This window comes from Pleurodeles waltl, chromosome 3_1 (assembly GCF_031143425.1).
Source record: "Pleurodeles waltl isolate 20211129_DDA chromosome 3_1, aPleWal1.hap1.20221129, whole genome shotgun sequence".
NCBI classification, from domain to species: Eukaryota; Metazoa; Chordata; class Amphibia; order Caudata; family Salamandridae; genus Pleurodeles; species Pleurodeles waltl.
The window spans coordinates 1991602423-1991614478 of record NC_090440.1 but is presented as its reverse complement, the minus strand read 5'-3'; the positions used below and the strand labels follow the sequence as shown (position 1 = coordinate 1991614478).

The 12056-nt window shown below is 46.3% G+C and overlaps 1 protein-coding gene across 4 annotated transcripts in view; it reads left to right on the top strand.

Moving 5' to 3' along the window:
• The window catches only part of TRIM37 (tripartite motif containing 37), a 943514-nt gene that overhangs the window by 696082 nt on the left and 235376 nt on the right, over positions 1-12056 (top strand). For all 4 annotated transcript variants that reach the window (XM_069226401.1, XM_069226400.1, XM_069226402.1 and 1 more), the window contains one exon: positions 3063-3260. In XM_069226401.1, the coding sequence (XP_069082502.1) occupies positions 3063-3260 (198 nt within the window). The remainder of the gene's footprint in view (positions 1-3062; positions 3261-12056) is intronic.

Here is a 12056-nt window from a genome sequence, read left to right as displayed (position 1 = left end):
GTGGAGTTCGTGTCTGACAAACTTCCAGACCATATACTCTTATGGCTACCCTGCACTTACAATGTCTAAGGTTTTGCTTAGACACTGTAGGGGCATTGTGCTCATGCACATATGCCCTCATCTGTGGTATAGTGCACCGTGCGTTAGGGCTGTAAGGCCTGCTAGAGGGGTGACTTACTTATGTCACAGGCAGTGGGAGGTTGGCATGGCACTCTGAGGGGAGTGCCATGTCGACTTAGTCTTTTTCTCCCCACCAGCACACAAGCTGTGAAGCAATGTGCATGTGCTGAGTGAGGGGTCTCCAGGGTGGCATAAGACATGCTGCAGCCCTTAGAGACCTTCCCTGGATTCAGGGCCCTTGGTACCAGGGGTACCAGTTACAAGGGACTTACCTGAGTGCCAGGGTTGTGCCAATTGTGGAGACAAAGGTACAGTTTAGGGGAAGAACACTGGTGCTGGGGCCTGGTTAGCAGGGTCCCAGCACACTTTCAATCAAAACTTAGCATCAGCAAAGGCAAAAAGATAGGGGATAACCATGCCAAAGAGGCATTTCCTTACAGGCATCAATTCCCATAGGAGAGATGCCTATTAGCCAAAACATATGATAAACATATACATACATTCAGAACTACATTTCCTTTTACAGGTACACCGCCGCCCCACATTAAAACTACGACCCAACAATGATGGGAAGAGGAACTAGGATGCATTGTAATGGATCAAGAATGGGGAGGCATATTTCACAGAGCCTGCACGACAGCATACTCAGCGGCCAGCAGGGAAACAGTGACAAGACTAGCATTGTATTAATGTTATACCCTCACCAGAATAGAAAGATGGTCCCAAAAGACCAGATTTGTGCTTGAGAAATGGTGGGACCACAGGCATGCTCATTCATTTGTATGCCCCAGACGGACACAGCACTGGCAGGAAGTACTGAATGATGCAAAAGAAATTACAGGGCTGGACATTCCACATTTCTCAGTGTACACTTTACTCTTCTTTCCTCAACAAGCAGACTTGCGCACTTCATTCCCCCGCAGGCAGGCTGATGGTCCTCAAATTATGCGCTGCGCAACAAAAATCGGTGGCACTGAATATGATAAGCTGTGTGGCACTGGAGTCTAAATAGATAATCTTGGAGCTCGACAATCAATGGACTATACAGCCTCTTTGATTTGTGTTACAAGTGTTCTAAAGATGTAGAAGTAGAGGGGTCTAGGGTCCGCTTTGGGTTCCGCATAGCCTCCCTTGGTGGTCCATTATTGCTTAAAATAATAGCTAATATTAACAGATTAATAAAGTGTATTTAAAGAAAGAATGAAAATTTAAAATGTTAAAACATTCTGTTAATGTGAAGGAGTTTGAAATTGGAGGCTAAACATTAAAATGTAAGTATCCTCAGCTTGATTCTTGTGAGCAGTGCAAGTCCATGAAACAGAATATAGTACAGATGATTTTTTTGAAAAATAAAAATGTAAATAAAATATTTCAGCATTTATAAATCTGTTTCATGAATGCTTGCTTCAGTATATTTTGCTGTATTGGTTTGCGGTTCAGGTCATCAGAAATTGTTAGAATGTGATCTCCCACTAATAACCCAGTGGGGGTCCCCGGTTTCCAATAATGATTAAATGGGGATCCACAGAAGTCAGAAGCTTAAGAACCACTGGCGTAGAGTGTGCGATTAGATAGGGATAAGTAGTTTGTTGATATTCAATATCAAGAGCTGGCCTCTGGGTTGTAGGCTCTGCAGCTTTGGATATGATTAACTTTTAAATTTGTGAAAATCATGTGAAGAAAATTGATCCATAAATTCCTTTCAAGGATTCTTTTCTGATTATCTTCAGAAAGTACCTTTTAAAACCAGGTTATTAGATTGCAGTTTTATGTGTTTACTCCTTCAATTCAGTTTTGTTCCTTTTTTCATCTTTTTAATTTTCCCTCCTGTAACAGTGTATATTGAATAGATATACTAGCATAACCAATCATGTATGACTCATTTAGCCAGTTCATTCTTTTTAGTTAAATTTTGTTTACTTAATGGAGTCTTTAAGTCTCGGAATTGAAAGTACTTTGGTCTGTAATGTCAGAGCGATTTGAAGTAGTTGAACATTGCCTGGGGCCACATAGCAACTGTACATACAGGATCCATGGTCCATGTCAGGTGATTGCAGATCTTGAGCCTCTGACTTTGTGCTCCCCCTAGGCTGAAAATCACAAAGCCCTTAGCGTTACTGACCCTTTGTCAGTCAGTGTATAATGGAAGAATTGCCCTTCCACATTGCGTACTACTGGGCATCACAGATTAAAGTAATTAATGAGAAATGGGCAATATCCTTTGCATTTAGGGTGCTCATCAGCAATACCCTTGATGGTCTCAAAGCTCTCCAGGGCAGGTGGGAATGAGAAATGGGAGAAATAGAGGGCATGGACTGGGAGGCGGCGCTGATGCATCCCTGGGAAGTAGCCAACAGAGCACAGTTCCATCTTAAAAGGTTCTGTAGGGTGTCTTTATAGCAACAGAACATGTGGCTGAAATTGGGGTTGATCCTACTGTCCACATATCTGGAATGGACATTTGCATGGGAGCTATAAGAGTGGCGTACACTGCTAAAGGGTGTCCCTGGAAATTCTAGAAAATATGGGGCAGCTGGAGGGAATTTTATGATCTCGGATGAGGAATTCACAACCATTGCAGAATTGAACTGTGCATGCCAGTTTCCACTTGTAAAGCAAAATAACCTGAATGGTACGTGGGGAATCCTTCTTGTGCCCTTTTATGCTCCCCCCCTCATTGACCCATGGGGCAGTAAGATATGGATAATACAGTCCTTTGCATATGATGTAACCTGGGCTGTTACAGACTTGTTTGATAATGGCACTGATGTGCTGTGCATATTCCCTAGCTGTTTGTTTCTGTATAAAACAAACAAAACAAAAAAAGTAAAATAATATATATCACAAGGCCCTTATTTTACTTGCAATTCTTTCCAAACTCCAGTGAACCTTTGCTTTTTGTTACTTGAATGAAAAATTAAAATGTGTTATCTTTTTCACAGGAAGCAGCCATGGGTTTGCTGGTGCAGGTAGTAGAGCTTCAAAGCGTGGGTCGAGTAACTGTCCTGCAGCCAGTAGCAGTTTACTGGACCTAGATCCACTGATTTTAATACACTTGTTGGATCTAAAAGACAAGAACAGTATGGAAGACATTTGGGGTCTACAGTCACACCCTACAGCATCCTTTCTCCAAGCTGCAGGTATTTTATCTTATTGAGAAAAAATACTTTCTTGTCCTGAACTATGTTTTCTGATGTTTGGGTAACATGACCAATATTTACAAACAATTCAGTTTCCTTACATGATAAGTGTAGGTTATTTTGTCATGATTTAGGGCCTGATTTAGAGTTTGGCAGATGGGGTTACTCTGTCACAAACGTGATGGATATCCCTTCCGCCGTATGTATTATGGCATATCTGTCATGTGTGACAGAGTAACCCGTCTGTCAAACTCTAAATCAGGCCCTCAGTCAAATAGGATGAGAGGTTATGTACTAAAATATTATAGTTGTAGGTCTTTGCATGAGAGCTATTAGACTGCACAATAGGATTTCCTTTTTATTTTGTGATTGTGAACATTGTTTTTACACAAATGTGGTAAAGGCCACTGTAGGAAGTTGGCTCTGTATGTACTATTTCAAAGTAAGAAATAGCATGCACAGAGTCCAAGGGTTACCCTTAGAGGTAAGATAGTGGCAAAAAGAGATAATTCTAATGCTCTATTTTGTGGTAGTGTGGTCAAGCAGTAGGCTTATCAGAGGGTAGTGTTAAGCATTTATTGTACACACACAGGCAATAAATGGGGAACACACACTCGAAGACAATTCCAGGCCAATAGGTTTTTATATAGAAAAATATATTTTCTTAGTTTTTAGTTTATTTTAAGAACCACAGGTTCAAGCTTTACAAACAATACTTTAAATGAAAGGTATTTCACTTAGGAACTTTAGGAACTTCGAATTAGCAAAATAGCATATACAGTTTTCACACAAATGGCAATAAGCTATTTTAAAACTGGACACAGTGCAATTTTCAACAGTTCCTGGGGGAGGTAAGTGTTTGTTAGTTTTGCAGGTAAGTAAACCACCTACAGGGTTCAAAGTTGGGTCCAAGGTAGCCCACCGTTGGGGGTTCAGAGCAACCCCAAAGTTACCACACCAGCAGCTCAGGGCCGGTCAGGTGCAGAGGTCAAAGTGGTGCCCAAAACGCCTAGGCTTCAGTGGAGAAGGGGGTGCCCCGGTTCCAGTCTGCCAGCAGGTAAGTACCCGCATCTTCGGAGGGCAGACCAGGGGGGTTTTGTAGGGCACCGGGGGGGACACAAGTCAGCACAAAAAGTACACCTTCAGCGGCACGGGTGCGGCCGGGTGCAGAGTGCAAACAGGCGTCTGGTTCGCAATGTAATCCAATGGGAGACCTAGGGGTCTCTTCAGCGATGCAGGCAAGGGGGGGGGGGCTCCTCGGGGTAGCCACCACCTTGGCAAGGGAGAGGGCCACCTGGGGGTCGCTCCTGCACTGGAGGTCGGATCCTTCAGGCCCTGGGGGCTGCGGGTGCAGTGTCCTTACCAGGTGTCGGTCTTTGAAGCAGGCAGTCGCGATCAGGGGGAGCCTCGGGATTCCCTCTGCAGGCGTCGCTGTGGGGGCTCAGGTGGGTCAACTCTGGCTACTCACGGGCTCGCAGTCGCCGGGGAGTCCTCCCTGTAGTGTTTGTTCTCCACAAGTCGAGCCGGGGGCATCGGGTGCAGAGTGCAAAGTCTCACTCTTCCGGCGGGAAACGTGTCTTTTCAAAGTTGCTTCTTTGTTGCAAAGATGATTCTTTCTTGGAGCAGAGCCGCTGTCCTCAGGAGTTCTTGGTCCTTTTAGATGCAGGGTAGTCCTCTGAGGCTTCAGAGGTTGCTGGACCCTGTGGAACGCGTCGCTGGAGCAGTTCTTTTGAATTGGGGAGACAGGCCGGTAGATCTGGGGCCAAAGCAGTTGGTGTCTCCGTCTTCTCTGCAGGTTTTTCAGCTCAGCAGTCCTTCTTCATCTTAGGTTGCAGGAATCTATCTTGCTGGGTTCTGGGGGCCCCTAAATACTCGATTTAGGGGTGTGTTTAGATCTGGGGGGTTAGTAGCCAATGGCTACTAGCCCTGAGGGTGGCTACACCCTCTTTGTGCCTCCTCCCTGAGGGGAGGGGGGCACATCCCTAATCCTATTGGGGGAATCCTCCATCTGCAAGATGGAGGATTTCTAAAAGTCAGAGTCACCTCAGCTCAGGACACCTTAGGGGCTGTCCTGACTGGCCAGTGACTCCTCCTTGTTTTTCTCGTTCTCTCCTCCGGCCTTGCCGCCAAAAGTGGGGCCGTAGCCAGAGGGGGCGGGCAACTCCACTAGCTGGAGTGCCCTGGGGTGCTGTAACAAAGGGGGTGAGCCTTTGAGGCTCACCGCCAGGTGTTACAGTTCTTGCAGGGGGAGGTGAGAAGCACCTCCACCCAGTACAGGCTTTGTTACTAGCCACAGAGTGACAAAGTCACTCTCCCCATGTGGCCAGCAACATGTCTGGCGTGTGGCAGGCTGCTAAAACTAGTCAGCCCACACTGGAAGTCGGTATGGTTTCAGGTGGCATCTCTAAGATGCCCTCTGGGGTGTATTTTACAATAAAATGTACACTGGCATCAGTGTGCATTTATTGTGCTGAGAAGTTTGATACCAAACTTCCCAGTTTTCAGTGTAGCCATTATGGTGCTGTGGAGTTCATGCATGACAGACTCCCAGACCATATACTCTTATGGCTACCCTGCACTTACAATGTCTAAGGTTTTGCTTAGACACTGTAGGGGCATAGTGCTCATGCACGTATGCCCTCACCTATGGTATAGTGAACCCTGCCTTAGGGCTGTTAGGCCTGCTAGAGGGGCGACTTATCTATACCTATAGGCAGTGTGAGCTTGGCATGGCACCCTGAGGGGAGTGCCATGTCGACTTAGTCATTTTATCCCCACCAGCACACACAAGCTGGCAAGCAGTGTGTCTGTGCTGAGTGAGGGGTCCCCAGGGTGGCATAAGACATGCTGCAGCCCTTAGAGACCGTCCCTGGAATCAGGGCCCTTGGTACCAGGGGTACCAGTTACAAGGGATTTACCTGGATGCCAGGGTGTGCCAATTGTGGAAACAAAAGTACAGGTTAGGGAAAGAACACTGGTGCTGGGGCCTGGTTAGCAGGCCTCAGCACACTTTCAAATCATAACTTGGCATCAGCAAAGGCAAAAAGTCAGGGGGTAACCATGCCAAGGAGGCATTTCCTTACAGCCACTCACTGGGTTATATGTTTGGGCAGCTACAGTCAAGGCTTGGAGCATTACCTAACCCTGCTGTCTCATACACTGTGATGAGACTTAAGTATGTGATTGTTCTATGGTTCTGATTATGCCAGTATACTACACAAACCTAAAAAAACAGTACTTCCCAAACATCTTACAGCCAGGATAAAATTTTTAGAAGGGCAAATATGCGAAACCCAGTTAGCTTTAACAGTCATGAGACGAGGACAGATTTTAAAAAATGTAATAGTGGACATGCTTTCAAATTGTTGTCAGACAGCAATTGTTTGTAAATGTCACAGCCTTGATTGCACCATTTTGTGTCTTTAACGGACTGTGGCCAGGATATTGATCTGCTCATAGAAGTGGCAGATGGTGAACTACACTACAGTCCGGAGATGAAACACTTTTCTGAGTGGGGTGCTGGCCAGTGGCATCAATTCATTAAAATCACAAGCCTTCCAAAAATCTTTTTTCATGCATTTTTAATTGCTATTTTGTATAAACAAGGAAAACATTTTTGCTCCACTGGCGAATCACACATATTTAGAAGGGGACGTGCATTCTCCCCGGTGACTATATACCACCCTTTGTTTGTCCCCAGTCCGTTCCGTTAGGTGAGGTCTTCATGATTTTTTTTTGTATAGAATTATATGGCCTCTTTGGTCAGGAACTGCAGTGCTGAAGTGGGATTCTGAACATTACGCAGGGCTCTCTGAACAGATATGCTTACTCCTATATCATGCATTAAAGACAAATGGCAAAGGCTCTGCAAGATGGAATTCACTGCCAAGGAATGAGACAAAATATAGTCTGTGAGAAATTGGTTTGTTGATGTGGAGGGGGTGGGGGTCGGTCTAAGCCTTTCTCTAGCAACAGCCACAATCCTTGTGAGGGTGAACCACAGAAGTCACTTAATTAACCTGTGCTTAACCCTCTGGTAGCTAAGCACAAAAGCCATCAGGTTTTACTTTGAGGCAATGTGAAAAGTACTGATGCAGCACTCAAGCATTAATAAAGTGAAAACAGAACACAAGGAAAATCCCACACCAAACTAAAACAATAAACATAATAAAATAATACCAGAAAATATCTAACCAGTAGCCCTGGAAGTTTTAAACCTTAGGTAAAAACAGTGCCAAACAGCTCAAAGTGCCTATTTTGGTTATCTGGTTGTGAAAGGACCGGGACAAGGTCACCATTTCAAGTTGACTATGATGGAGCGTGGGCTAGGTACAGGACTGAGATCAGCTGGGCAATGTACCTGGTTGACATGAGATGTGAGACCTTACATTGCCCTGCGTCAAGTGGTCAGTTCTTAGGGGTCTGCTGATCATGAGCTGCAAGGTGCTGTGTGGAGTTGTCATTCCGCTGGTTTCCGTTAAGACAGCCTATAAGGAGCTGGTAGGTGCAGCAATGTGAGTTAATGCATTACGCCGCACCCTTTTTAATGAGGCCACCAATAAAAAGCTGTAAGGTACTTCGTTGAGATGTGCCGCATTGTGTCAGTTCCAATGAGGTCGCAGATCAGGACTTGCGAGGTCCTGGGTCGAGATGAACCACGTTGCATCAGTTTCAGTGAGGCCGCCAGTCAAGAGTTGTGCGGTGCCCTGTGTTGAGTTGCATCATGCTTCGTCAGTTCTGAGGGAAGACACAGGCCAGAAAAAGTAAACTGATAGCAGCCAAGGGTCTGGGACCTGGGGAGGGGTTGTCACCTTTTAACGATCAGGACTCCCTCCAGCATAGGCCAGCAGGAGGAAACAGGCAGGTCCGGTTGAGTCTCAGCACTTGGACAGATCTATGGAGCTTGTTATGTCCATGTAGCTTAGAGCAGGATACCAGTCAACTATCCCTTGGGCTCACTCTGGTTCTGGGTTCAAGGCGGTGGTCCAGTCTTTTTTCCTCAGGCAGCAGGGCAGTCCTTCTTGCTGCAGGAAAGCAGGGCAGTCCTTCCTGCAGCAGGGCTGCAGAACAGTCCTTCTGAATCTCCCACAGGGCCAAAGTGATCTGAAGAGTTGATATTGAGGGGCTAACATTTATACGTGCTTCCAGCATTGAAATGGGACAAACGTTTAGAGTTCCCCACACATCTGGTTCTGGAATTGCTTTCTTTCCCCTGCCCTGGCTTCGAGAGGTCTGGGGTTACAGACTAGTGTGTAGTCCTTTGAGAGTGTGAAGAAGCAGCCCCTTCGAAGGGCAAGCATGGTAGGTGATAGCTCCGCCCCTCCTATGAGGTCAGGATGACCCATCCTGCCAACACTCAGTCCCTCTTTGTAACACTCTCTGGGAGGAATACACAAAGGCTAACTGCCAACATACTTTCAGGCATGTGACCCAGATCACAGGCTGCAGGCATGAAATGGTTAGGACCAACTTACTGCACTCTGCCCACAGGGCTGTTCAGGGACTACACTATGGGTGACATATGTATTAAAAAGTAAGGTTTAGGACTTGCAAAAAGTTTATTTTACAAGGTCGAAATTACAGTTTAAAACTGCACACAGGCTGCCATGGCAGGCATGAGATATTTTAAAGGGCTACTTAAGTGGGTAGCACCATCAGTGCTGTAGGCCCACTTGTAGCATTTACTTTGCAGTACCACTTTTTAGGGACTTAAAAGTAAATTAAATGTGCCAATTGGGTGTAAGATAATATTTTCATGTTTAAAAGCGAGAGCACAAGCAATTTAGCAGTCCTAAAACCAACAAAAACGAATTCAGCAGAGAAGGAGGGGTGAAGGCAAAACGTTTAGGGGTGACCTTGCACAGGTGGCCACGTTCATCATGTTCCAAGTAAAAAAAATGTTGTGAAACACTGTGCAGGAAATGCTGCAATTTAAACTGAAGTAGATTAATTTTAAATAGTTTTCTTCAGTCTCCCTATGCACAGCAACCTAACTTCACTTTGATTTGACTGCTGTGCCCCAATGAAACTGCACTGAAAAATGCTATTAGACCCCATTAGGGGTGCTACGGAACAATTAGGCGTTACTGGGCTTTAAACTTGGAGCCTGGGGATTTTTTTGTCTTCAGCTGTATTGTAATTTGTTCTACTATGGCTCTGCAAAGTGGACCAAGTGTAGATCCTTCAGCTCTTGACCCTGAGTTGTAGCAATGGCAAGCAGTCACATGCTTTTGTGGGCGATAGTGGAAGGGTACTCAAGCTCAGAACTCAACAATCACACAGCCGCACAATAACGTATTGTCCAACCCAGTGCTTTAAGGTTTTTGTTTTTTTTTAAGTAATTTATTACACATTGAAACTAAGCAGTAGAGTTGCAAGAATGATTGAGTACAATTTAGTGAATTTGGTGTGGGGCCAGTTACACCTCAATCGGCCATCCTATTTCTCAACCCTGGGATCCTTCGGGTCAGGAATAGTGTGAATTTTGGCTCAGGTGCAAATCATCTCTTGAATTGTCAGTGCTATCAGTCTTACAGTTCATACAGTGTTTTTTTCACCATGGTAAATCCTGAAGGCTTTCGGCTGTCTGAAGACAGCCAGCCCAGAACAGCACACAGTCCCTATCCTGCTTGTGGGAGGATGAGCTTGCTACAGTTTTGATGGAGCCTCCCCCGGCTGCAGCAATATCACCGGTGAAGATCCGGGTCAGGTGCGGACGTCTGAGTCTGCAAAATGGGTAACCTATAGCTATTATGGCCCCACATGGGGGAGGGGAGGCGATGTATCTCATCACAGTCACTCTCTGGATGGTGGGCCCAGCTTTAAGGCACTATCTTTTGTGAAAGTGGCTTGAGCTGGGCCTCAGTTTCTTCGAGCAAATGGGCAAGCTAAACCCTCAGCAGCTACACTTTCTTAAAGAAGTAAAAGCTGCGCTGCAAAAGGGTGCCATTGAGCATATGGCCATACAGACATCAAGGGCAAGGAGTGTGCTCCCTTTACTGTCTGATACCCAAGAAAGATGGGACACCTAGACCACTTCTGGATTTACAACCACTCAACCATCGCATCCTGTCAGAACACTTCCACTTGGTGACACTATAGGGACTTCTTGTTGCAGATTCCTTACCTTAGAGTTTGCCCCCAGGCGTCAGACTGGATCTGGAGATTTTTTCTTTAAGCAATACCCTTGCGTGTCGGTAGGTGGTGTCGGTCGACTTCGTGGGTGTCATTGGCGTTGTAGTCGCCTTAATGACATCGGGAGTAGAACATAGACGTGGCCTCAGCACAGTGACGTCAGTTCTTTTCTTTCCATGCCACACCCTGATCCGGGGAGAGCTACCCGGTCTCTTCTTGACCAAGTTCGACCGTTTTGTCGAGTTTTTTGGTGAGTTTTTGGTGCGTCGAGATGTCCCTGATGACCGGTTTCAAGCCGTGCGAGGACTGTCACAGCATGATATCGGTGACGGTTCCGTAATGGGTCTGTTTGTGGTGCTTGGAACGCGACCACGACCCAAAGTCATTCTCTGAGTGCCCAGTCATGCACCCGAAGACCTTGAGGGAGCGGTCCCTCAAGCTCATGGTGGCCCAGTGCTCGACTCTGCGTAGGTCCTGGTCTCGTTCGAGAGGAAGGTCTCGAGACCGTTCGCAGAGTCACCACCATTCTTCTTCCTCCAAGTCTTCAGGCACAGGTAAGAAGAAAAAGTCATTGACGCGGTCCTGTCACCCTTTGACTTCGCCCCATCGTTAGGCTGATGCGAAACAGGAGGAGCGTCAGCGCTTGAGGACTCTGTCTTTGGAGTCTGCTTCTGGGTCCGCTCCGCGCTTCCCCGAATTTCCGGGAGCTGGAGCGACCCCTACCCAATGAAAGGAGTTTTATGAGGCCATGCGCCTCATTTTTGGGCAGACGACCGCGATACGGCGCCTATGGGTCCAAAGAGTTTGGACGAGGGGCCTTCGGGTTCTGCGCCAGTGGCTTTTGCTCTGGCCACCGAGGTACCCTGCGGATCCGCACCGACACCGGTCGTACCACTGAGACCTTCCCCGGCGCTGGTTCGATTGTCAACGCTTCGAACGTTGGTGGTGCCCACCATCGACCCGATCCTTATCCCTGATAACTTGAGTCAGAACAGTGTTGGCCGCCTCTGTCTTCGATGGGGCCTACTCACCCCAGGTCAGATTTGGACCCATGTCCTTATGGGTACGAATTCGGGGAAGGATTGGAGGGTTGCCGGAACCCTTATGAATACCAGGATGACCCATCTTTGCACTGGGCACATAGCCAGATGTGATGGATTTTGTTTCGATAGTAAAAGATCAGAAGAAACTGGCTTCCTGAATAAGGGCTGGTGTTGTTGAGTTGGCATTGTTTTGGCTGCTTCTAAATGAGTACTTTCAGAAAGGTTTACCTTAATGTTCCAGTTGGGCAATATGTGCTCCTTAAACTAGCCCTCCTTTTATATCTCAACTTGTTAAAAAATACAATGTTTTAAAAATAGTTGTTGAGGGGAATAAAGGCAAAACCCAAAACTACCCTTGTCTGCATTCCTTTTATCTGAATGCTAGATCACGTCCCACATAACTTCCATGCTGTGTTTCTGCATAGTGAAGACCAGTGAGATATAATTTTTGTTCATATTGATAGTATCAAAAAGCTGCACTCATACAAAGCTTGGAAGTAATGATACATACTTGACTGCCTGCTTCACTTGCCACTACTTTGAAGAAGTTTGCGTACAGGATGAAGTTGCTGCTCCAGGAAGTGACTGTCATTCCAATGGATACTTCTAACTGCAGAAT